General features: G+C 41.5%; 1 protein-coding gene across 3 annotated transcripts in view; it reads right to left on the bottom strand.

Annotated features, from left to right (window-relative positions):
- STAU2 (staufen double-stranded RNA binding protein 2) overlaps positions 1 to 25,328 on the bottom strand; it is a 255,299-nt gene that overhangs the window by 83,961 nt on the left and 146,010 nt on the right. For 2 of the 3 annotated variants that reach the window (XM_059723969.1, XM_006272220.4), the window contains exon 13: positions 5,345 to 5,458. The exons of the other annotated variant lie outside the window; for it this stretch is intronic. In XM_059723969.1, the coding sequence (XP_059579952.1) occupies positions 5,345 to 5,458 (114 nt within the window). The remainder of the gene's footprint in view (positions 1 to 5,344; positions 5,459 to 25,328) is intronic. 3 annotated transcript variants of the gene reach the window in all.

Below are 25,328 nucleotides of genomic sequence, written 5' to 3'. Positions count from 1 at the left end.
CCGCACGTGGCCCACCAGACCATTCTATCCGGCCCTTGGGGCCCCTAAAAATTTAGAAAATTAATATTTATCTGCCCCTAGCAGCCTGTCATGCAGCCCTTGATGGCTTGCCAAAACTCAGTATGCAGCCCTCTGCCCAAAATAATTGCCTGTCCCTGAGTTAGATCTTGCCCCCCCAAAAAGGACAGGCTCAGAGGACAGGCTTAAAAATAGGCACTCTTTGCTTCCAGTTTGAGAGCCTAAATGATCATCTTGTTCATGCTCTTAAAAATTGTTTTGCAGGATTGAAAGCTACAAACTATACTTCTTCTCCTGCCTCCCACATTTTTCACAATTCCTTTTTGTCTCCTTCTATGACCCGCATTCTGTTCACCCCTTAGCTTCCTATTCATTTCCAAACAATAAGCCTATAGATCACCATCATCTATGAGGGCACCTTAATTTCAGTCTTACAGAAAAATGTAGGGAATAGAAGTCATCTTAACTAAGGGGAAGCGTACTTTTGCTTGCAAAAGCTATCAGGAAATAGGGAAATGGCAGTCATCTTATTTCAGAACAGTCTCTGACTGAAGTCCTATTGAAAGTAATGAGAAATTGTAGCTATTCAGTAAAGCATTTGCAAATGTGCTACCAGATTCTGGGAAAGTTCAGTAGGTGATTAAAGAGAAAACATTCTCTAAAATCACAGAACCTCTGATACCAGAACAGGAAATCTGATCAGATAAGAAATGTAAAGACCCAGGAAACTGGAAGACAAGCTATAGTGCAAGGGTATCAAAAAATTATCCCTCCCTTTTTACTATTTGTACCTTTAGTTACAATTTGTCCTGTGCTCTCTTAGGAACAAGTTGGAACATTTTCCTTTGAAAAACCAGGATGCAAATGGCTTCTTCAAAGCTGGTTTTGACCCAATGAAGTGTAGCAAAACCCCCAGTTTTGCTTTTTTAATTTATTTTAAAATGCATTCCTTCCCCTTCCCCAACCATTTCTGACTTTTTCTCTCCCTCTCTATTCCCTATAGATAAGTGTAAGTGAGGTCAGACTTAGGATAAGCTTTAACATTTTTATTTTCATAACAAGTTTTTGGTTTTGGATATCCACTATTTTATATTGTATTATTATTAGGTTTGTACTGATTCTTACGGTTGTATATTGTATTATCATTTTTGTATTGATTTTTGTTGTTTCATATGGATATTGTATGGTTTAGGCCTGTGTTTATAAGTGAACCAAAGTTATGTCAAGTTTCCATTTTATATGTCAAGCCTCCATCTTGTGTCCTCTGCCTGGGAATCCCATGTTGCAACTGTATGAGTCACGTATCCCTCCCATGTAAATTGGTTCCCGGATGAATGAGAATGATTGGGAATGATTGAAATACAATGGTAGCAAGCCTCTACTGAATGGCCTGTAACGACTGGGCCATCACCTCGCATTGATTCATCCAGGAACCATGACCTCACCCAGGAACAGAGACAAGAACCCAGCATTAGAAAGACAAAAGACCCTGCAGAACCAGCAACTCTACCATTGTACCCCACCATTACAGACACCCAAAACTGCACATCCCTGCATAGAGCACACGTGCTCAGTATGCCAGGGTCTGAACCTTGCCTGGGCATGCCTCCTGTCACTAGGGTCACACAAGGTCTGCCCCTATAAAAAGGGGCAGTGAAGACAGACCCAGAGGGACGCCCTCTCCATCTGGACCAGTACCATGCCACATCACCTATCCACCCAGAGGCCCTGCCGGTGACCCCCCTCTGGACAACACCTACGGGACAAGGACCCCTTTCCAGCCTGGATAGGTAGCTATTCCCCCCCCACCCCCCTCTTCAACCAAGGACTTAGACTCTGCTTCTCTTCCCTACCTGGACTCCAGCCCTTCCACTGAGTCTCTTTCTCCTGCTGCCATTGTGAGTGCTGATGTGTGTGAACTGGTGAGTGAGTGTGTGTGTGTGTGTGTGTGTGTGTGTGTATATATAATGGCATTGTGTGTATGATATATGAATTAGTGATCTGTGTCTAACTTTTGGGGTGTATAGTGTATGTGCTTGAATTGATGATAGGTATGCATGTGCCTAGGCTGGTTTGGATGTGTATGTGCCTGAGCTTGTAGTGTGTGTGTGTGTGTGTGTGTGTGTGTGTGTGCACCTAATTGATTTGTGTGTTTGTATATGTGCAATTATGCCACACCTTCCTGTCTAACAGCGCAATATTGAGATCCTGAGAGTTGGCCTGACCCCACAGGGCAACAGAAGTAGGTCTCAATCATCAGGGATGCAGAATGCCTACAGAGTTTCTATAAGATTTCAGTGGTAATCTGAGCAATTTTTCCAGGGTGAGTCTACACCAGATTATACATTACACCAGTGTAGGTCTATTACATCATGTATCTGCACCTGCATTTCAGTGTTTATACATATGCAAATGACGCAGCACTGGGTGCATCAGTTTGCATGCTCTGCATGTATGATGAATGTATGTGTATAAATGCCCTGTAATAGCTCCCAAAGCAACAGCTACCATAGGAGAACTGATGGTCTATTCACTCTGGATACCAGCATAATTTACACTGGTGTACTATGCTCATAGATTGCTATCATGCAAGGGCAATAGTGTTCTTCCACTGATCCAAATGAAACAATTCTGTACCTCACAGGTAGATTACCATAACATACAACCTGAATTTAGATTTTAGGAATGAAAATACTGCAATCTTTAAAAAAAAATCTAGTGAATAATTGCATAAGGAAGTAATAGTAAGGAAGTTATTTATTTAAATAAATAATAAAAAGGAAGGAAGTAATAATAAATCTACAAATGTACCACCAAGAGCCACTCCCTACTTAAACTGACTCTATAGTAGACTTTGATACTATGTAAATTGCAAGATGATGGAAAATTGTAATAGACAAATTAAAATTATACCAAGTCACAACAGAATAAAAAGGGGGAAAGATTTTTAAACAGACCATTTAAGTACCTTTATCTTTTTCATTTTTGCTAGATTATTTAACTCAAGTTTCTGATAAACACTTGGGATTTTTTTTCTGTTAAAGATCTGTTCTCCTCAGCTAAGAATGTTCCCATTCCAGTAGGCTGTTCCTCCTAAACAATCACAAGCAAGCTCCCCTCATCTCTAGAGGCTCTCTACAAAGTAGGAGTTCCCCAGTACTCAAAGACAAGAAAAACATAGAGCTAACATCCTGTCTCTGGGATAACAGTTTCCTTCTGCTGCAGGCTATCTTAGTTCTGTAGCTCAAGCAGTAAAATTGTGTGCTGTGGCGAAAAAGAGCTGGAGTGTAAGCCCTGTTGGTCATACACGCTAAAAGGTGTCATTGTTACAATGGTGCATAACAGAATTTACCATCTGCTTTTAAAAAAGCATCTAGGAAACTGCATCAATAGAACTATAGCAAAAGAACATCATTAAGTAGCAGAGTTAAAGGAAATTAAGAATGCGAGATTTATACTGGCCCCAGCAACCTAAACTCTACCACTTGTTTGTACCTGGGATGATACAGCCTTTAATTACTGAATAATATATTTTTCCCACAAGACCCTTGGGCTTCATTCAGAGCAGCGAATGGACACACCAGGGACCAAATTAAGGTTGCACAGGCAAAATTAAACCCAGCATTTCCTAACTTTTATGTGCTTGATTTTGCAACCCAAATAACATTCTTTTATATAGCATTTCACATGATTTATTTGGCTAAAATGAAGGCATTTTCTGTTTACAGAGGACTTTTCTGTTTGCACGCTATACTTTAGCCTAAGTAAATGCTAACCCAAAGACCAAACCAATATAGTTAACAAATTCAAAAAGACCATCTTAGAGTACTGAGATGACTAAATACAGTGTTTGAAACATAACTTGGTTAGAAAGTGTTTTTTCTAAAAGAAAAGTTGAAGAGTTTGGAATAGCATAAACAAAATTGCTGGATGAAATGATACACTGAACAGAATGCATCTGTTGAGTCAGTCAGACTTACGATAGCTTCCCACTAATTAAAGATGTGAGTCATTATATTATGAAAGGGAAGTATCCTCAAGTTATTATGTAAAGAACTAATGGGTTTAGTTTATATGAACAACTAGCTGCCTACAAACTTTCATTAAAAAAAAATCTAAAATATGGCCAGAAGTATCTGAACCCTTTCCCCAAATATTTCCATTCATTCTTGAGAAAATTTCTTTTCCCCAAAGAATCCCATGTTAGCCTATTAACGTGTGCCACATATTTGTCTACCACAATTTAAAGGTGACTTGCAAAGATAAATGAAAACTGCTTGTGCCCTTTGTTCATAACATAATAAAGACCTGAAAGATGTAGGGTTTGGTTTAAAGCGTTATTTTACTGGTTTTCCACTTTAAAAATACCTACAGTGGGGGGGACCTGCCTTTTGGCTGCCATGCTACAAATTAGCCCTGCACTCTCCTCAAGTGCCACTCTGATCCACTTCTCCTGCCTGATACACTGCTCTGCTTTCTGTCCCTACCTGGCATGCTGCTCTGCTTTCTGCTTCCTTCCTTGTGCTCCCTGCCTGATTTGCAGCTTTGCTTTCCGCTTCCTGCCCCATCTGCCACTGCACTGCCTGCCCCCTCCCTGGTTTGCCAGATGCCACACAGAGTCTGCCTGTGACATCTGTGGTGCCCATGACACAAGCTGGCCATCCCTGACTGACAGTAGTGGAATCTTAACTTCCATGGACTTACAGGTGATTATTTTGGAAGAATAGTATACTAGAAAAGAAATGTCCTCAACTCTCGTGAGCAGCAGGAGAAAATGATTATGTCAGAAAATTTTCTCCTAAGTTGTCTGCCAGAAGCTTGAGTTCAATGACGTAAATAGCAAAGGAACAATATTTATTTTAAATGTTCCGATTTAAAATTCTTCCTTTCAACTGCTCAGCTACCAACCTCTGGTTACGCGTGATAGCTTCATTCCACTAGTTCTCCAGTCACCCTTATAAATCTTCCAGTGCAATCAGGGCAGACAGACTCAATCTTTCTAGTGCAAACCCCAATAAAAGAAAACAACCCAGAAGCAGAACCATCTAGCAGAAACCTCACACTCCATTTTTAAATCAAACGAACCCTTACAAATTGCTCTACATATCTCAAAGCAAAAAAGGGTGCAAACACAATTCCCGCTACTTGTAGGTCACCTTTTAGGACACATCAGATTTTCATTATGGCAACCTGGGCAAACCATTGTGGCAAGGACATGCCATAAATAAAACAATATATGTGTCTAACTGGGAGAAGTTTTAACACCTTGGTCATACTCAGTAGATTATTAATAAAACTATAGGAGTGTGAGGTGAAGGTATTATACCTGGTCATGGCTGGCTTCAATGTTGCTTCCGATACCATGGAAAGTCATCTGCACAGGAGACAGTGTCAAACAGGTCATAAACTCTTTGCCATTTTGTCTATCACTGACGTGTACCTATAACAGAATAACATACGTAATCTGCTAAACACCAGGTTGCACAAGGGAGTCAAGCTATAATAATCTGTCCCTTTTCAACAAGTTGGTAAAAGGAATTCCAAACATTTACATTCAAACTGTTTTTTAATATAACCAAAAGGGGTGTGTACAACATGCTGGGTATCCACATGCTGAACTGGCAACAAATTTTAGTAATTTAATCAGGTCTTTGAGCCCTTTGTCACTCTGGTGACTAGAAACTTTGAGGCTTAATAAAAGATGCCATCATTACAGAACTGGCAATCTAGCTTTAAGTTTTGGCTTTGAATCTAAATGTTATTTTTAGCAATTTTTTTTTTATAACTTAGTTAAAAACTTCAAATCAGTAGTGCTCAACCTCCAGACTGCAGGCCAAACCTTGCCTGTGTGGCCATGTCACCTGACCCACAATGCTTCCCATGGGCTTGGAAACTTGGCAATGGGGCAGTATTAACTGCCATGGCTCAACTGCCGTCAAATTTCCCGCCCCTTGGGGAGCCGCAAGAGAGAAGACATGGTTCTGCAAACCAGATCATGCTGGTGCATGGGGGAGTCTATGGCTGTCACTGCCATGCAGGACTAAGCTGGTGTGCCAAGCTGCACCCGCAGACAAACCCCATGTCTTGACCCCTGGGTGGGATCTTCCCCACAGACTTCCCCCTGCCACTCCCTCCCTTGGGATCCGGCCCATGGATCAGCCCCATGCCATACATCTACGGGGGCAGAAAGTTGACTACAACTGGTTTAAATTACTGGAGTCTCCACAGACTTGCATTATTACTTTTAAATTGCAATGGGATCTCTACTGAAATGCAGTGATTGTTTTGACATTGCAATATTGTTATTGCTAATTTGATACTTTAACTTTTGAATCAAATCAAAATGACATACAACAGAGAAGGAAGTCACATTCCTCTTAAAGATGTGTAACTTATCTTTTCTCACGCACAACTCATTGTCCACCAGTGTCAGAAAGTGCATGCTAATCAGATTCTTGCATGGGAAGTACAGGAACATACTAGCCCTACTGGATTTCCTTCCTTCCCTTCAAGGCCACCAAGATTCAATTTTTAAACATTCTTTTAAAAAAAGGGAGGGGGGGGGGAAGGGAAAGTATTCCTGTTTTAAGGCAAGATTAAGTTAAGCAACTTCAATCTTTTATTAGTAAGTACAGTGTTGCCACTCACGTTGAATTGATGAAATATTACAGTCTACTTTGTAGCTTCTTGTTTCTTGACAAGCAGGTGGGAGCATTTTGTTCTATAAGAGGGCTGGAATTTAGTTTATGGTGGTAATTTACATTGATTGTGTGACCCTTGTCAGAAATGGGAAAAGAGATTAGCTTTACTGGAGACATTCACTTTAGGCTTGTACATACAGCTATATAGATGTTTGGGAAAATGTGTAGGATAAGGCCTCATATCTTTACATTTAGGCTATACACTTAAATACTATTATTTTCTAAGATAACCAGGAACCATATTAAATGATTCCAAGAGTCTGTGGAACTGATTTAGAAATATATAATGCTGGATCATGCATCAGGTGTACTATACATGTTCTTCATTGGTGTAAACTGACAATAACTGAATTGTAGTAAGTGGAATTGCACCAATGCAAGACTAGTTTAAGTGAGAGGAGAATCAGGCTTTTGGTATGTTAAAGAATTAACCTTATTGACAATGTGAACTGCCAGCACATCAGCAGCCCGAACGGGCTCAGTGAGCTACAGAATGTGGATTTTCCCTTGTACTGAAATATAGATTTCGCTCAACCCCTTGTTAAAGCTTTGTGGTCCATCCCCCTTTCTCTCTCTCCCCTGTCAACCCCCACAATATGTGCCTACTAAATTGCTTGTGGCTTTCTGCCAGAAAAGCCATACTCCTCACTTAGAAACCACAAGAGGCCCCTTCACATATACAATGGCTTTACTCTGATTAATCAAAAGAGGTATGAAGGTATGAAACTTGGCTTACAAACATAAACTGAAGTTCTCTAACTGTCAGGAACTACTGTTGTTACAAGAACTTATCAGGCACCCATAACCATGGTATCTAGTTGCAAATTAAAATACTTCTCTTGAATATGTGCTTGGCAGGAAGTGTGGCAGAGAGGAGCGCAAGCAGTTAGTTCTATGCTCACAGCATGTATCAGAACAGGGAATGGGATTTTGCCTTCCTATGGAGCCCATACATGTGCTACAGGGTGTCAGGAGGTCTGGAGCAGGAGACTTTCTGCCCTATAGCATGACTGAAGTATCAGTGTGCTCTTGTTGCGAAGAAGGCTAATGGTATACTGGGCTGCATTAGTAGGAGTGCTGTCAACTGATTGAGAGAAGTGTTTTTTCCCCTGTATTCGGCACTGGTGAGGCCACATCTGGAGTACTATGTCCAGTTTTGGGCCCCCCATTACAGAAAGGATGTGAAAAAATTGGAGAGACTCCACCAGAGGACTTTAACAAAATGGTTACAGGGCTTGGGGACTTGGGCTTATCTAGTTGGGAGAAGAGAAGGCTGGGAGGGGGGGGGAGGAGGTGGAGATTTAATAGCCTTCAGTTACCTGAAGGGTGGTTACAAAAAGGATGGAGCTAGACAGTTCCCAGTGGCGGCAGATGAAAGAACAAGGAGCAAAGGTCTCAAGTTGCAGCACAGGACGTTTAGGTTAGATATTAGAAAAACCCTCTCACTAGGAGGGTAGTAAAACATTGAAAAAGGCTACCCAGAGAGTTTGTCCAGTCTCCATCATTAGAAGTTTTTAAGACCCAGGTAGGCAAAACCTTGGCTGGGGTGATATAGTTGGGAATGGTCCTGCTTTGAGCAGGTGATTGGACTAGGTGACCTCTTGAGGTCCCTTCCAACCCTAATTTTCTATAATTCTTTGAACAAACACTTTGCTTACAGTTACATTTGCAGCAAGAATACCTATGCAGCAAGCTAGCTAGCAGAACAAGAAATGAAACTCAGCATTTTCATCATCTCCCCTTCTGAGCTCACATCACTTAATGATGTATAGGCCTATTATTTAGAAATTTCTCAGTCCCTCACAGTCCTCAAAACATCCATTGCCATAGTAGGACATCCTTAAATTTGTTCAGATTCACAGTGGAATCAAACCTGCGCTGTGACCTGTGGAGTCCCTCAAGGCTCTTTCCTAGGGCCCATACTATTTAACGTCTTCATTAATGATGTAAACATTGGTGTCAGAAGTGGACTGGCCAAGTTCACTGATGACACCAAACTCTGGGGTACAATGTCCACACCTGAGGACAGGATGGTGATCCAGGCAGACCTTGACAGGCTCAGGAAATGAACAGACAAAAACCTGATGGTGTTTAACACTGAAAAATGCAAGGTTTTCCTTGGGAGGAAAAACCTACAGCATAGGCTCATAGGCTTGGCAGTGCTACACTGGCTAGCACTATGGACAAAAGGGACTTGGGGGGTCATGATTGACCACAAAATGAACATGAGCCTTCAGTGCGATGCTGCAGCTAGTAAAGCAAGCAAAACCCTGGCTTGCATCCATAGATGCTTCTGAAGGAAATCCCAGGACGTCATTCTCCTGTTGTACTCACCCTTGGTGAGGCCGCAGCTGGAGTACTGCATCCAGTTTTGGGCTCCACAATTCAAAAAGGATGTGGAAAAGCTTGAGAGGGTGCAGAGGAGAGCCACGCGCATGATCAGAGGTCAGGAAAACAGACCTTATGACGAGAGGCTGAGAGCCATGGGACTCTTCAACCTGGAAAAGCGCAGGCTCAGGGGTGATCTGGTGGCCACCTATAAGTTTATCGGGGTGATCACCAGGATCTGGGGGGAACATCTGTTCATCAGAGTGCCTCAAGGGATGACAAGGTCGAATGGTCACAAACTCCTCCATTACTGTTTCAGGCTGGACATAAGGAAGAACTCTTTTACTGTCCAAGCCCCCAAGGTTTGGAATAGATTGCCGCCGGAGGTGGTTCAAGCACCTATTTTGAACGCCTTCAAGAGACATTCGGATATTCATCTTGCTGGGATCCTATGACCCCTGCTGACTTCCTGCCCCCGGGGCAGGGGGCTGGACTCGATGATCTTCCGAGGTCCCTTCTAGCCCTAGTGTCTATGAATCTATGAAACTTCTATCTCCATAAACTAGGGACCAGTTATGAAACTGGTTTTGTGGAGTAGGAAAAAACCCCAGAATGTAGTTCTTCAGTCAGATTCCTTTATTATACACTCTTCAAAACGTATTTCTGCTCTTCTCACAGATATCTGGAAGTTTGAAAACAACCGAGTTACCTTTTTGGTTCATTCTCCTGGGTTGACCTGCTAGTGTACAATATGCTTTCACTGCCCTAAATCAGGTTTGCTTGACAAAGGAACTTGCAAGAAGGCTGCAGCTTTTTTTTCTCCTGTTCTTCTTGTTCTAGTGTGTGGCCTCTTGGCTTCTGAGCTATTTTATTTTACAGTCAACTGTCCAGCAATGCCATTATTAGTGATTTTGCCTGATGTACCCTCTCCTGTAAATTTGATCTATGCTCTAGTTTTCATTAAGTCTCCCACGTGAACATGGGCATTCATGAGTCTGACCAAAATATACAAAGACAGTCCACTATTTCCAGGCTAGTCCTTTTTAAAACATGGAGTACCAGTAGTCCAGCAGCCTTAGAATTTTTCTGAGTGATAACAGACACTTTTCTATTTTCAACTACACTTTATGGTTTTCATTGCAATAAAAGTTTTAGTGTATAAGTCTATGCTGTTATAGGCAGCAGAGGTATCTGAGTGCCTCACAGACTGGGATGAGAGTCACCTTGATATCTGAGACAAAGGAAGAGAAGTTGAAGGCTGAGCAGCTGCTCTTAAGAACGGCCTTAGAACCTGAGGTTGGGGAGTGGCAATCAGAGGCTGACCAAGTGCTCTGAGAGTGATTACATTGCAACTAGTAAGGATAATTGCTCCAATAACATTTTAAAGTTATTAAGTGCTTATAAATCTGGGATCCAAAGGAGCTTTACTAACGTTCATCTTCAGAATCACCCTGTCAAGAAGGTAAGTCCTTATTTGTAGAGGGAGGCTAAGTGCCTACCCCAAATTCAGTCAGGAACTGAGCGGCAGAGCTGGGAGTACAATCCAGCTCCAGTGCCCCATTCTTATCAAATGGCCATGTTTCCTCTCCCAATTTCTATGGTGCAAAAATAAGAGAAATGCAAATTATGATCACTGCCCATATCCAGTTCTGATTTTCATGTTCTAAATGTTTTAAATCAAGGGAATCCCTTAAATTAGCTCAGGCCACTTTACAAGTTAAGCAGCTGGAAAACTTTATTTGTTAAAATTCAGAATGTTTCACTTAGGCCACGACAGATGTTCAGTTTTTACCGGGAGAATTGCCACTCTCCTGGTAGAAACCACAGGTACACAGATATTCCAGCTTTTTATCCCTGGAGCAAAAATAGCTTCTTTGGGACAAAAATAACCCAGCTTCAGTGAGGAAGAAATTGCTCCTGGGAAGAGTTCCTCCCAAGAGACTGAACATTTGTACACTTTCCCTGGTTTAGGTCCCTGCAGGAACCAAGAGGAGTCCAAGGCAGTGGCATAACTTGGGCAGGGCGATGGGGGGGGAACAGAACTGCATGCTTGTTCACAACCTTCGTTTTGTTAAAAACAGCAGCAGATTTGGAGAATATTCCGGTTCTGAGAAAGAAGCATCTATAGTAATATACTGCTTCTATCTTTGTTCAGAAACTAGACACAATCACGAACTCAAAAATTCCGAGATACATATTCAGACTAAGATGAATTTATGTGTGTGCAGTTATTTCCGAAGGTATTACTACACAGCACAACACAGAGCCATGTAGAAATAGAGAAGTAAAGCTGAAGGGGACATCAAAAGGTCATCTAGTCCAGAAGTTCCCAAACTTTTTCTTATTGTATGCCCCCTTCCTAAAACATAATCTGTATGTCCCTTCCAGATTTACCAGCTGTGTACCCCTATTAGCATATATTTTAACCCCTTAAATGCCAATTGTTATAATGAAAATTAAATCCACCATTACACAATTTCTCTTTTGTACCCCCCGAGATGTCTTGCATACTCCCAGGGGTATACATACACACCATACCATAGTCTGGGAACCCTGATTTAGTTGCAGGACTGAACCTGCAACTTTGTTGTTAATAGCGCCAGGCTCTAACCAACTGAGTTAACCCCTCTGAACAACCGAGTTTGGGTAATGGAAACAGCCTATTTGCTGAAAAGTAGGGCAAATTAGCCAGGTTGAGTACTGTGCTAATGTGGCTATACCACTTCCAGTACCCCAGGTAACTTATTTAAAGCTAGCCTGGGCTACATTCAGCTGCCTTTTTTCACAGGCACATACTGTGGGTGTATTTAGGTATTTGTGCGTTAATGTTCTTTGTTCATGAGAGCAGCAAGTACATACCATCCTGAACAGATTACTTCTATTAAGAGCATAAAAATTACCAGTGGTTTAGTGCGTGGGCATGCTGTGTGTAGGGAACATTACTAGGCCAGAGTTTTGTTCTTGTTTTCACTATTCTATATTACCATATTTACCTGAATCCAAGGTGCCTTCGCAGCTATGACAATACCCCAATACCAAGATTCTATACATGGCAAACGTATAAATTAGTTATAATTTTCCATGTAAACAATCTAATTACTGGAGGCAAGCAGTGGCAGGAGGGCAGGCAGCAGGGGAATCAAGTGGCCTGACCGCTGACCTTTGTCCCCCGATCTCCCCACCCCTTTGCCCCCCACTGCCTATGCCCTCCCAGTGCCTGTGTGCCCCGGTTCCCCTCCTGGCAGTATCTGAACCCCCTGGCACCTGCCCTCCACCATCTTCCTCTTTCCACAGTGCCAAGTTTCCCGTTCCCCTGACGCCTTGCCCCAACTTCCACCTGCCTCCTTGTGCTTACCCCCTGAGCAGTGCCTGCACCCTTTGACAGCACCCCATTCCCAACCTGTCCCCCACTTGGGTTTGCCCGCCCCATGCCTGCCCACCTGGCAGTTGGCACCCCCACTGCCTGCCCCCCCTACACCCAGCCACCACCTACTCCCTGTAGTGGCTCTGGCTCCAGCCCTTTTCCATCCTGAGACACAGAACATGTGATCACTCCAGCCCCAACCCAGCCACACAGCAGCAGTTGTGGCAGTAGCAGCTCCAGCCCTGGACCCAGATCAGAGATTCAGGGCCGCAGCTGCTGCCACTGCTGCGTGGCTGGGTTGGGACTGGAGCAACCATGTGCTCCGTGCCCTGAGCTGGAACGAGACCAGAATTGGAGCTGTGCCAGAGGGGAAGTGGCAGTGAGGACAGCAAGTGGTGGGAGGCAGAGGCAATGTGGGGGGAAAGGTATAGGGGAGCAGAGGTGGCAGAGGAAGCAGAGCCAGGGGACGGGGAGTACAGCAGCCGTGGCTTCTAGGTTGGGGCCAAAGTCAGAGCTCGAGGAGCCACCTGCTACCCCTCCTCCACTTGTTCTCAAATCCAATACGAGGGGCTCCCCCCCAAGCTGTATTTGAGTTAATGCAGTATGGAAAAAGAAAGACTCAAAACATTTATAACATCATCACCATATAAAAGCAGCTAGAATATAAAAATGAGTACTTGCCATTTTGCAACTGAATGCAATCTGATGTAACCAAGATGTCTTGTCTGACAATGAAAAACTTAGTGACGTTGTATAAAAAGATGCATCATAAATTACCGAGGTGTTATAGATTATATCTACCAACACTACAGTAAAATGTAGCATTCTGATTCATATATATTCTGATAAATCCATGAGCCCCTTCAGTCCAGGTTTACTACAATGCCATTCACCAACTCTACAAACCATAGTGACAGTTTGTGTCAGAGAATACTGCAAGAATCATCTTGCAAATAACTCAGTTTAAAACAATGAATCAAAACGCTATGGCAGAGACACTACACTTGTTAGGTGTGGTTCTGGTTTGGATGCATCTGGATGTCCTTAAAGTTAAACACATATGAAGTCCTTTTGCATGCACTAGACTACTCCTGGTCTTAAAGATAAATACTGGTGTGTATAGGAGCAGCACCTATATTATCACTGAGTCACAGTTACACAGAGGAAGGCACCAATTAAGCTAGTTTTCAATATTTATAACTAACCATAATATACATAGCTACTGTTTGAAAATAGGAAAGCTTTATGTTAACCAGACACTGAATAGGGGTGGGAGGGGGTGGGTTTAGTTTAGTGAAGAGACTTTCACACACTACTGCTTGGCTGTTCACAGTTTGAAACGCAAATTCTGTCTGGCCAAACTCTTTCTTTCTTGAACATTTATTAACTTAAAAAAATAAGGTGAATTACAAAAAAAAAGTCAAGTGTGACACTACAGCTCATGTTTCCAAATCAAAAACTATTCTGCGTCAAAGCATCAGCAGGAGTCTCAGAATGCTAGACAGAAATAAACTAGGTAATAAAATGCCATTATGTTCAGCAACACACAAATCTTTAGGATTGACAGAGGAGGACCATTCTATTAGAACAAAGGATGGTATTTCTTTAAAATCTTAAAGTCAAAGTATCAAATTCTGTTCTCCACAGTTTGAATTTACATTATGATCATTCTGACAACTTCAGAGAGATTACTGTGGATTTACTCTGCATTTTCATTGGTGAACAGTTTAGAATACAACCCAAAAATCTAATGTTAGAGTAAAACACTTGGAATTACATGATAGCATAACTCTCACAATATAACTTCCTTTCATTTAAGATTTTAGTGACTTTTATTTCCCACATTTCTCTTTTATTCATAGTCCTTGTGTACATTTATTAATTACAATGACTATTTTAAGAAGCAAATGACAGTTTAAAAACTGTATCTATGATTTGTTATACTTCTATACACCAAAGACAAATACTGTTGGACAGCTACACAAAAACAATTTACTATACACTAGTTCAAATTATTTGTGATAGAAAGCCAGTCTCAGAAGTTGCTACAGTATATTAGTCTAGCAAGCGAGGAAACTATGTAAGGGTACTACATAGTTCAGACCTTCTCTTGAACAAATATTAAATTAGGCATACTTGACATGGATTAACATCTGAAAAACAGTGTAGAATACTGCAAATGCATATCTGGTTTAGGTATCAACCCACACAACCTGTGGAACTGTATCAGGGACAGCAGGATGCAGGGGGAAATATGGAAAAAATAAAGCAACAAAATAAGAGAAAAACATTCTTTTAAAAAATACTGAAGTATAAATACAAAAAGCAAAACCCACATGAAAAAATATTCTCAGTCCCAGATGAAAAAATAAGATGTAAAATAAAAAATAAAATAAAAAAAAAATCACAAAAAAGTTTTGAATCAATCCGTTTCCTGCAATGCTGGAGTTCCTTGATGTAGTGAGATTACTAAATATAGTATTTTACTAATCTCAGCAGGGAGTTGGCTAACTGCATGCCTGTCAGATGTTTCTAATGGTCACCCCCTGTGGAACGAATCTAAGAAGTGCATGAAAAACACCCACATTTAAGAACGACCTCTTGCTAGATCATTAAGGAAAGATAAAGGCCTGTACATTCATGTGATATATAACACAATCATTGTGTCAAGAAAACATATGTTTGATTAGTACACCTCAGGTTCATTAATCGCCATGTCTGCTTCACAGCAGTGGGCAAAGTTTCCATTGTAGCTACTGCATGGAAGAGTAAAGACACTCAGTAGCTAAAAGACTGACAGTTCAGCACTAAATCTTGGGATATTCATAACATACTCTCTTCTTGTACAGCCTGCATACCAGCTGCACGACAGACTTAAATCTTCAAGAAAACGCACAATACTAGGTTTCTGACTAAGAAATAAACACTCATCCACCATAAATTGAAGGCTCAGTAAACAGATGAAAAAGGTGTCACAGTTTACTGGCCTGGTTTTTAATATTGCTGGTTATACTGGAGTGGACATGACACTTGCCATGTATAAAAGCTTTTGTAAATACTGAACTGCAGCAAGTAAAGATTCAAAAGGTTTATCATCAAGGCATAGTTTCAACCCCTTCCTCCTCCACTTCCCTCTTCCAAGGATATATAAAATATTTTTAAAACCCATTCTTCACTTGATCTTAGCTAAAAAGGTCAGCTTTACTGTTTATACATTCTCCAAACCCAAGTCTCTTTTCTCCCCACTTATATCTGTGATGTTCAGGCATGGGGTTCAATGATGTAATAACTGATCTTCCTTGTCTTGTCACTGGAGTCACACCATCATGGTGATGTTCAGTTCCTGCTGAGATAGAAGCCAAACTAAAACCACTGGTGTTGAATGGAGCTGTATAGTAATATAATTATCTCCCACCTATTACTAGGCACCTGGAATTAAGATTTCAGCAGGTGCCATTCAAGAATGCAAAAATTACTGAGAGTCTGAACAAGGAAGCTAAAGTGGGGGCATGAGCAGCCCTGGGATTTGGTTTCCTGTTGCAACAAGTAAGTTCATTCTTGCATGGAAACAAACTGCAATCCTTTTCTTACAGAATGAATTTACAGACACGAGGAATTCTGGATGATTGGAAAGAATGCTGCATAGCAACACTGTCTGCTTCCTATAAATCTACTTACTGGGTGCATCTACATGTGCAATTAGCATGGCTGAATAAATTCCACTGCAGTTTGTGCTGGAATTTATTGCTCCTGGGCACAGCGTTTATACATGCTCCCGGGACCGCAGCACATTGAGCTCCTCTGCCCCGGCTCAATGTGCTGCAGAGGGGCTGGCTGCGGCACTAGGGTGCTACAGTGTGTGGATACCTGACAGGCAGCCCCTGCACTGTAGTACCTTCATGCCCCAGTCAGCCCTGGTCACCGTCTACATGTGCATTGTGGTGCACTAAATAACTCTATCATAGGATCCAATGAAATATGAACTTTCATTTCTACTCAGAAGAACTTTTACAATCTTTTCTCCAATGCCTGATGAAGGGTGTTTGTGCCTGAAAGTTTGCAATTAAAGAATTCGTTCTTCAAAAATCTTGTTGGTCTCATAAAAGATAACATCTCTACTGTGAGTCCTGATTGCCTCTATCATAGGACAGTACTTGTGTTGGGCATACTATCCTACAGTGGAGTTAATTAGATTACTCCAGTCTAATAGTGCCTCGTGTAGATGGTGACACTTTATGGTGGAGCTAATCAGTCAACTCCACAGTAAAGTGCATGTGTAGATGCCCTCACTGAGGATATGTTTAGATGTGAACATATTTAACAAACAGTTCCATCATACTTTGTTTTTGCAGTTTAACAATCATTCACAATACACTGCAACTAACCATGGAGAAACAGCTAACAAAACTAACAAACGAATTATTCAGAAATGAAAACACTGCAAAAACACTTGCATACAATAATGTAAGACATACCTGACACAGTTCTAATAGAAATAACTTATCCACCTCTTAACCACTCACACAGAATCATTCAGATAACTAATGCATTCTTGGAGAGAGAAGCCTAAATTCAATTTATATTTCAAAGTCAAAGTAAATATGAATAATTCTTTGTGATCTCCTGTTTTGATCCTATGAACTGGAAAAAGTGAGGATGAGAAAGAGTTTGTGCTGTACTAATAAAGTACACAGGGAAAGGTTTACTTTAGGATGCTTGTAGAGAATCAAGTGCCTGAAGTATAGTTATAGCCAACTGTCTAATATCTGTGAGGAATTACAGTAGGTTTGAAGAATGAAAATTGTTTCAGACTTTAACATTTTAGTTTCAGCGTCAGTGGAAATATGCTTTCACCTGCTCTTAATTTTCTTCTTGGTTATAATGGCTGCTAAAATGAATACAGAAACAGAGCTATTATTCTCTGTTTCCAAACTTAATACTACCATACTGATGAGCCAGAGGAGATAATCAGCTCAAAATCAGCTCCTTGAATTTCCTGAAAATCTACTGAGGAATAAGGTATGTAGCACTGCACATACAAATTAGCACATTATTTTCATTCAAAGAAAGCATAACCATTTTACTTACAAAAATTATAGTGTTTCTTTGTAATCCCAATTTTGAACTATCTCAGTTCTAAATATGAGCTGAAATCTCATTCTCTGCAAGTTTACCATCCTGTCCACAATGGGAAAAGTGAACTAGAATGGCATTATCTTATTCTACTGTCTCTCTTCTCAGGGGTTTCTGTTTCTTTTCTTGGTTTGGAATTTTGTTTCAGAGCCAAGTTACCATATTATGGTTAAAAGTGAGCTTCAGCCTATGTTTTAGTGCCATACTTCTACATTTCTGCCAGTTTAAACTTCAAATCTTTCCAAGTTTTGGCTTTACTTTAATGTAAGGCCTGCAGCTAACTTATCAAATCAAGATAGGATTTACTCAAAAAGAACTTGGCAAGGAGCAGAGCATGGCTTGATTAGTGCTGGCTACAGTATTTTAGGAGATCCTGACAGCTTTACAAAGTTACATGCAGAGATTTATGAGAGGATTTCAACTGCTTCATGAAAAATACTCAAATCATATTCACCACACTTGAGCTCACTTGCACAGAAACCACTCCATTCCTCCCAGTCCGCCTTTCTTTCCTCATAGAAGTTGAGGTAAGGCAATGCCAGCTGTCTTCTTCTGGAGACAGAAATGCTCAGACATCAATTGTGTTTAAATATAGGGCTTTCTTCCTTCTGAGGCAACTCATGGACAACGTAGAGGAAAGCTACTGCAGACAGACCTCTGGCTGGCAGCCAGGTGTTTGCAAAGCAAACAGTTTTGTATTTGAAAAATTTACTGAGTTTTGCTCAGTTGTTTTCACTTGTTACCTTAATTCCACATGTACTTAAACTAAGTTGGTAACTGTTGCTCTGCACTAGATTTACATCTTTAGAATTATGTTTTGTGGATGTTCTTTTTTTCCCCAGAGCTTGCCTTTATTCTCCTCTTAAAAAGTGAGATGAGAAAGATCCCTTTGACATTTTTTTTGGAGATACTGCTGATAAAGCTGACTTGATGAAGACCACCCTTGAGGACAAAATCAAGGCAGTAGAGAATGGATGCCCTGGCTCTCAGCAGAAATTTGATTGGAAAATAAACAGAAAGTATTAAAACAACTTTTTCAGTCTAATTTCCTTTGACTTCCTCTCTCAAACCTAATTAATTTAAAAATACATTGTCAATTTTTTTTCCCTTAGATTTGATGCACTTTTTTCTCTTCAGTCCCTGCTTCCAAGCTTTCTTGTTTTAACAGCCTATAACTTAAATTCTAAACCTGAAGCCCTTGGTAGGGAATGTACACATTTCATTTCAATGGAAGTTTTGACTGAGAAAGGACTGTAGGTTTTAACCCTCAGCTAGGTGATTAACTCCTTGGAGAGGGATTGTGTCTTCTTTCTCAACTGTTTTTCACTTTGGTGACATTGGGCATGTCTACACATGCCATTAGGGGGCAGCAATAAATTGCAGAGCTCCCTAGCATACAGTTTCCACATGCACCAGAACCATAGCACATTAAGCTGGATTGCAGCAGCCTGGGGCTGCTCTGACCGGGCTCAATATGCTATGGAGGGGCTGGCTGGGGCATGAGGGTGCTTCATAGAATCATATAATCATGAACCAGAAGGGACCTGTATGATCATCTAGTCTGGTCCCCTGCTGTGGGCAGGAAGTATTTGGGATCAGATGAGCTCAACAAGGTGCCTGTCCAGCCTTGTCTTGAACACCTTCAAGCAGGGCGACTGCACCACCTCTGCTTGGAGCGTGTTTTCGATTCTGGTGACCCTTACAGAGAATAAGTTTTTCCTTATATCCAACCTGAATTTACCCTCTATTAGTTTATGCCTATTGGTCCTCATCCTCCCTTAAGGTGCCCTCCTGGAGACTTGCTCTCCTAGTTCTTGATGCTCCCCCTGATGTACTTGTAGGCAGCCATCATGCCACCTCTCAGCTTTCTCTTCCTCAGGCTGAACAGGCCCCATTCCCGGAGTCTCTCCTCATAGGACCTACCCTCCATGCCCTCAATCAAATGGGTGGCCCTTCTTTGTACCCCTTTAGTTTATCCATATCCTTCTTGAAGTGTGGTGCCCAGAACTGGACACACTACTCCAGCTGAGGCCTCATCAATGCTGAATAGAGAGAGAGGAGTACCTCCCTGGATCTATGGCCACACAGTCGCTGATGCACACCAGAGTTTTATTGGCCCTTTTGGCAGCCTTGTCACACTGCTGGGTCATATTCATCTTCCAGTCGATTGTGACCCCTGCACTTCAGCGCAGTGCTAGACGGCACTTCTATTTACAAGTATTAACTCCTGCTTGGGGTTTATTAGTTTAGTGCTCCCTGATAGAGGTGTTTATGTAGACACCAAGATATTTACTGCACAGTTAATTAGTCAATTGCATAGTTAATGGTCTCGTGTAGATGCACCAAAAATATAAATAGTACTGATTATCATAAATGTATGATATGACACAAAAAATTCCTTAAGTGTGTGGTAAATCATTTTCAGTGTGATAAGACACCTGGATAATTCTGGGAGCCAGATGAGGACTGGCACTCAGTTAACTTGATGTCATGCCAGTTGCAGGCCCCATTGTTGGGTATGGGAAGTTTCATTCTCTTTTAATATATATTACAGTTATTATTAGAAAAATTATTAGCCTGGATAAATATGGAGAAGCAGCTTCCTAGAAGCACCATCTGATATGGTAAAGACAGGCCTCTTAGAACAGGCAGAAAATACCATTCATAAGGATGTCAGTAGGGTACTCCTACTTCTTGAGTTCTGTAACATACTACACAGCAGGGACACAAATCCAAAAGAACTCCAAAAGCATTTGCTAAAGAGGATGTCAAGCCTATGTGGTTTGGTGCCCAGTAAAACATCAAATTCCATGTTTGTAAAAAATATCAATGTCCAGACATGAAAAATCCATGGCAAAAATTACCTGGAAGAGATGGAGGCTGGTAGGTACTAGAGAAGCTGGCATACTAAAAGTTGTGTCAAATCATTCCCATGCGTTTATACCAGAGGTTCTCAACTTAGGCTCAAGTCATCCCCTGTTACATTTTCTGCGGGATGCCTTAAATGTAAGATACTGCTGACTGCCTGCCTTACTTCCCTCCTATTATTTTAAAGGTTGGGATCAAAGCCTTAAATCACAAGTTCTTTAGGCTCCTAGATTTAACTCAATTTGTGAGTGCAGCAAAATAATAGAGCAATTCTTCTGTTGCAAAGAACTCAGAAAGACACAACAGGTCAGAATGTTTTTGGCACTGTAGATTCCTATTTGAAATCTCTGTGTTTTACCTTGCAATAATGTGTAGACGTTTGTACACCTAACAGTGTTAATATTGCATGGCACCCCACAATACCCATACCAGGGTCTCATGGTACCCTGGTTGAGAATCATTGTTTTATGCTGTAAGTGGAGACATGGGAATTTAATGAGCTCAGGGGAGCCTCTGGTTAAGGCTGCCAGAGTTTAAGCACTGGTGTTATGCTGGGATTGTTATTGTCTTAGTCCATTAAGCATGGCATCATATGAACACACTATTTCATATATTGGAAAAGGGATTCCAAATATTCCAAAGGGCCAAATTTTAATAGCTTAGTTGTACTGAGCAGTATGTTACACCACAAATAGTTCCACTGAAACCAGTGGGACTTTTCACAAAATAGGGATGCTAGGAGGCAAGAATATTGGAATCTGACCTGAAGAACTTGTGATTTAAGGCTGTGAACCCAACCTTAAAAATATTAGGAGGGAAGTAAGGTAGGCAGTCAGGATAACATATTAAAGTTCACTATCGGTATGCCTCAATGGCTGTAAAGAATTTTTTTCATACATAAAAATAAACAAACAAGCAACAATTTTCACTGACATGGTACCCCCTGGCACTTTTCTATTAATGTCTGATGTGTTCCAGGAACAGTTTAATTTTTAATACCAATTTGAGTAATCTGGTCGTTGGCTATTACAGAGCTAGCTCTGTAACATCTTGTTTAAGCTAATCCCAGAACTGATGGCAGTTAGATGACTGCTCTTTTCCTACAGGTCTCCACTGACTTCAGGGGGGCTCCATATCAGCAGAACAGTCCAGCCACATAGTCTGATAGGATTCAAGTCTTACTTTTTTGACCCCAGAGTAGATGAAGTAGAGTTTACTTTTAAATGACCTTTTCTCAAACATCTTCTCTAGACAATGTCAGTCTACTGAGTCTTGAAAGATTTTCCTAATCCATTTTAACCTAATTACACTCTGACCACTTTGGAGGTCAAAAATATATTTTTGAAAACTGCACAAACAATTTTTTAAAATGCATTTTACATGAATGATGCCAGGAAGCCTGGGGTTCTAATTTCCATGGTTTCCTTTATCTATTGTTTATCCTTTTCCACTCAGACTGGCTAAGAGGCTTTTGTATTTCTCCATACTGGAACATTTGCTGGGATTCCACTTCCCAAGCTGCTAATAGCTGTAAATGTTTCTTTAGTTAGAGAACTGGAGGAGAGAATATTATTTTGTTTTGTTACAGATTTAGGCGGTTGCTTCCATCCTCTATGATCAACATCAGCCAGAGATTCCCCTCCTCCCCCCTAGCCCAATACTTTAGATTCTCTCCCACGTACAAGGATCTCTGACTATATATGATATTAGTATACATAACTTTCTCGACAACCAAAGCTATAATTCAAGCTACATTCAGGTCTCAGTGATAACCCTCTGCTCTTAACTTTTCTTAACAGGGTTTCTTTTCAGGTGAAACTGGAAGATTATCTTTGCCCAAAGGCAATATTTTTTGGGAAACACTGAGGAAAATTCATAGTCCATTCTTAATTAAGGGGAGAATGAGGCTGGGGGGAGGGCAGTTGAATCACCCCAAAGCTTCTCTCTTACTAAACTTTAAGGTTCATATCCTCATAGTAACACAAAACATTTTGCTAAACATGAAACCAGAGCTCCCGGAGGAAGAGAATCTCACTTGCTAATTTTGTTCTGCTGCCCGAGAGCACTTGGACAGGGTACTGAAGAAAGTTTGGTGCCCTGAAGGCATATGTTAAGTTGGGATGAAGAGGCCAAAGCCAGCTGAGTTGGATGGACAGAGGGATGTCCATCCTTACACAGCAATGAGGAAGAAGAAAGGATCAACAGTTGGATGAAAGCAGAAAAGTGTGATGCTTCCCTGATACTGAGAGGGAGCAATGGAAAGGAAGGCAAGAAAAGGAAGAAACTCCCATTCCCTCATATCCAGAGGATGGGGCAGGGTGGAGGTTCTCAGTTTTAAGGTCAGATGATATTGAGAGGCAGGCCATGTACTCTGAAAGATACCAAAATGAATACTGGCAGGAGACATTTAGAAATTTCCTTCCCAGAAGCCAGGAATATTCATGTGATGAATGGACCTTTTTGTCTAGAACATGATGTGAGAAGATATCAGAGAACAAATATATTGAGAATATCGAGTGGGAGAGTGCTGAAGTTTAAAAGGAAAAATTACTCTGAGAAGAGAGAGAAAGTTACACCCCATTAGTGCAGGTACACCTCTCTAACAGATAATAGACATCAACCTCAAAGGAAAGTGTATGTCCCACTCTCTCAAGCAGGGAAAGGTACAGCTTTCAGGGCTGGACTGTAGACAGACAAAATAACTATAGTGCTAAAAGGGAGTTGGAAGAAGGACAACTTGGAGCTTATGGATGTGCACCAGTTGAACTATAGTAACTGTTTTGTGTGGCCACTTCCAGGGGTGGATCCAAGAGCATGGTTGCACCCCTCCTTGGCTATGCTATATGTGCTCCCAGTGCAGTATTTAGCCAGGTCTGCAACCTGCTCCCCCCCACACCCCTTCCACCCCCTGCTCCATTCCTAGATCTGTTAGTGTCCAATTCTGTCCCAAAGTAAATGATGCTAAACCTGGCCAGCTAACATCAGAATAAAATAGCTAAACTGCCTCAATTTAGCTTGCACTTACTGCAAGACAGACTGGATATGTGAACCTCTGTAGGATGGAATGGAAAACAGAACACCTTGAATCATGGTATGGTGCCCCAGGCCCCTTTTTAATCAGTATAATTGTTTCACCCATCCCAACACCTCATAAACTAAAAGCAGCACCAGAGTTAAGGTAGGAGGAGAGAAACAGCTAATGCTCAAGGAGCTTCCCAAACTAAATATGGAAATATTACACAGGGTCATGTAACTAAAAAGAAATGCTGTAAAGAAATCTGCACCTACCTGCACTAAGCAAGAAGCACTTCTTGACTCTGAACTGCATTTGGAAAGAGCTTTTGAATTAAAATTCATATTTCTGATCCATATGCTAGGAGTCGCATGTTGCTGAAAATGCTGTTACGGGTCAGGCCAGTAGTTAGCACATCAAGTGTCAGACATACCAAGTAATTAGATAGTGAATGTTTAAAAAAAAAAAATCAACTACTTTTCAAAGCTCATTCCTTAGCCAATCAGAATTCTCACTGAAGTCAAACTTTACTGACATTCAAGTCACTGCAAACTTTGGCTGAGCCAGTTAAACTGTCTCTTAGGGCCTCTCTACATGTGCAGGTAAAGCGCAATGGGATCCAATGCACCACCCAGAAAATTGTGCCTCCTGTTATGCCATATGTGCATGGCAGGAAGCGTGACTGTGGGATAGCACTTTAGTTCCCATTGTGCCTTATTATTGGTGCAGGGGGAGCCCAATCCCAGATTCCCTTTGCCAGGGCTGTCCGTAGGCGGTGCAAATCGGAGCAACTACCCTGGGCCCCACACTTTGGGGAGGCCCACATAGCTGGATGGAGCAGTCACAGCCCCTCCTGCAAGGCCCACCTAGTGCTGGTGACTCTATGCTGCTGCCGCCAGCTTTGCATCTGGCTGCTTGTCACCTCCGGTGGCTTCTTCACGTCTGGGCCCCGTACAGGCTGATTTGCCCCAGGCCACGCACACTGCTAGAGTCATCTCTGCCCCTTACACTGGCAAGAAGCAATGCTGGAAGACTGTGGCAGCTGTGAAATCCCAGATCCAGGGGTTTCATGCACCCTGAGCCTGGGAGAGCGCTGCAGCTGCCATCTCAGCACTAGGAGGTGCGCTGCCAGGACCCAGAGTTGGCACCTGCTGGGGCTGAGAGTCCCCTCAGTTGTAGAACTCCCAGCCCTGGCTGTGAATGGTACACCCCTATACTGGGAGCCCCATCAGCTGATGGGGTTCCCAGCTGCATGGGAGACCCTGCTAAATGTGCATATTAAAGCTGGATAGCAATCAGCTATAAATTAGTACACATTTTTGTGTTCTAATTTTATAGTTCATTGGAGCTTTTCATGGCATAAGTCCTTTGCATGCATAGATGGTCTCAGGAGAATTGCACAATTAACCAGTTAATTGTGCGGTACCTTTAATGTGTAGAGAGGGCCTAAGCCTATCTCTGAGTACCAACAGTGAGCTCAGTGTGAAACAAGAGAGGCAGACATGGAACAACAATTTTAAACTTATTTAAATGATTTGGGCACTGTTTTCAAAAGTGACTTAGAGCCTGATTTTCAAAAGTGTAGTGTCTAAAGATGCTGACAGCTACTTAGTGGGATTTTCAAAAGCAAACAGTCAGGCTACTGCTGCCAAATTCCTCCCAGTTTTAATGGCAGGCATCTAACCAGCTTTGATGCTTCTGAAAATCTCAATAGGCACTTATCTGCACTTTTACACACACAGTTACCTTTGAAAATCTAACTCTTAAGCTCCTAAATGCTGAAGATCACATTTCAAGGTGACATTTAGGTCCCTTTAAAAATCTGATTCATGGTCTCTGGTTTAAGTAACTTAGAAAGAGACATGAACACAACTCCAGAATAAATTACATATTTCAATAATTA

The sequence above is a fragment of the Alligator mississippiensis genome, chromosome 3 (assembly GCF_030867095.1).
Source record: "Alligator mississippiensis isolate rAllMis1 chromosome 3, rAllMis1, whole genome shotgun sequence".
Lineage (NCBI taxonomy): Eukaryota > Metazoa > Chordata > Crocodylia > Alligatoridae > Alligator > Alligator mississippiensis.
Note: the sequence above shows the minus strand (reverse complement) of the source record. Positions and strands in the feature narration are given on the sequence as shown.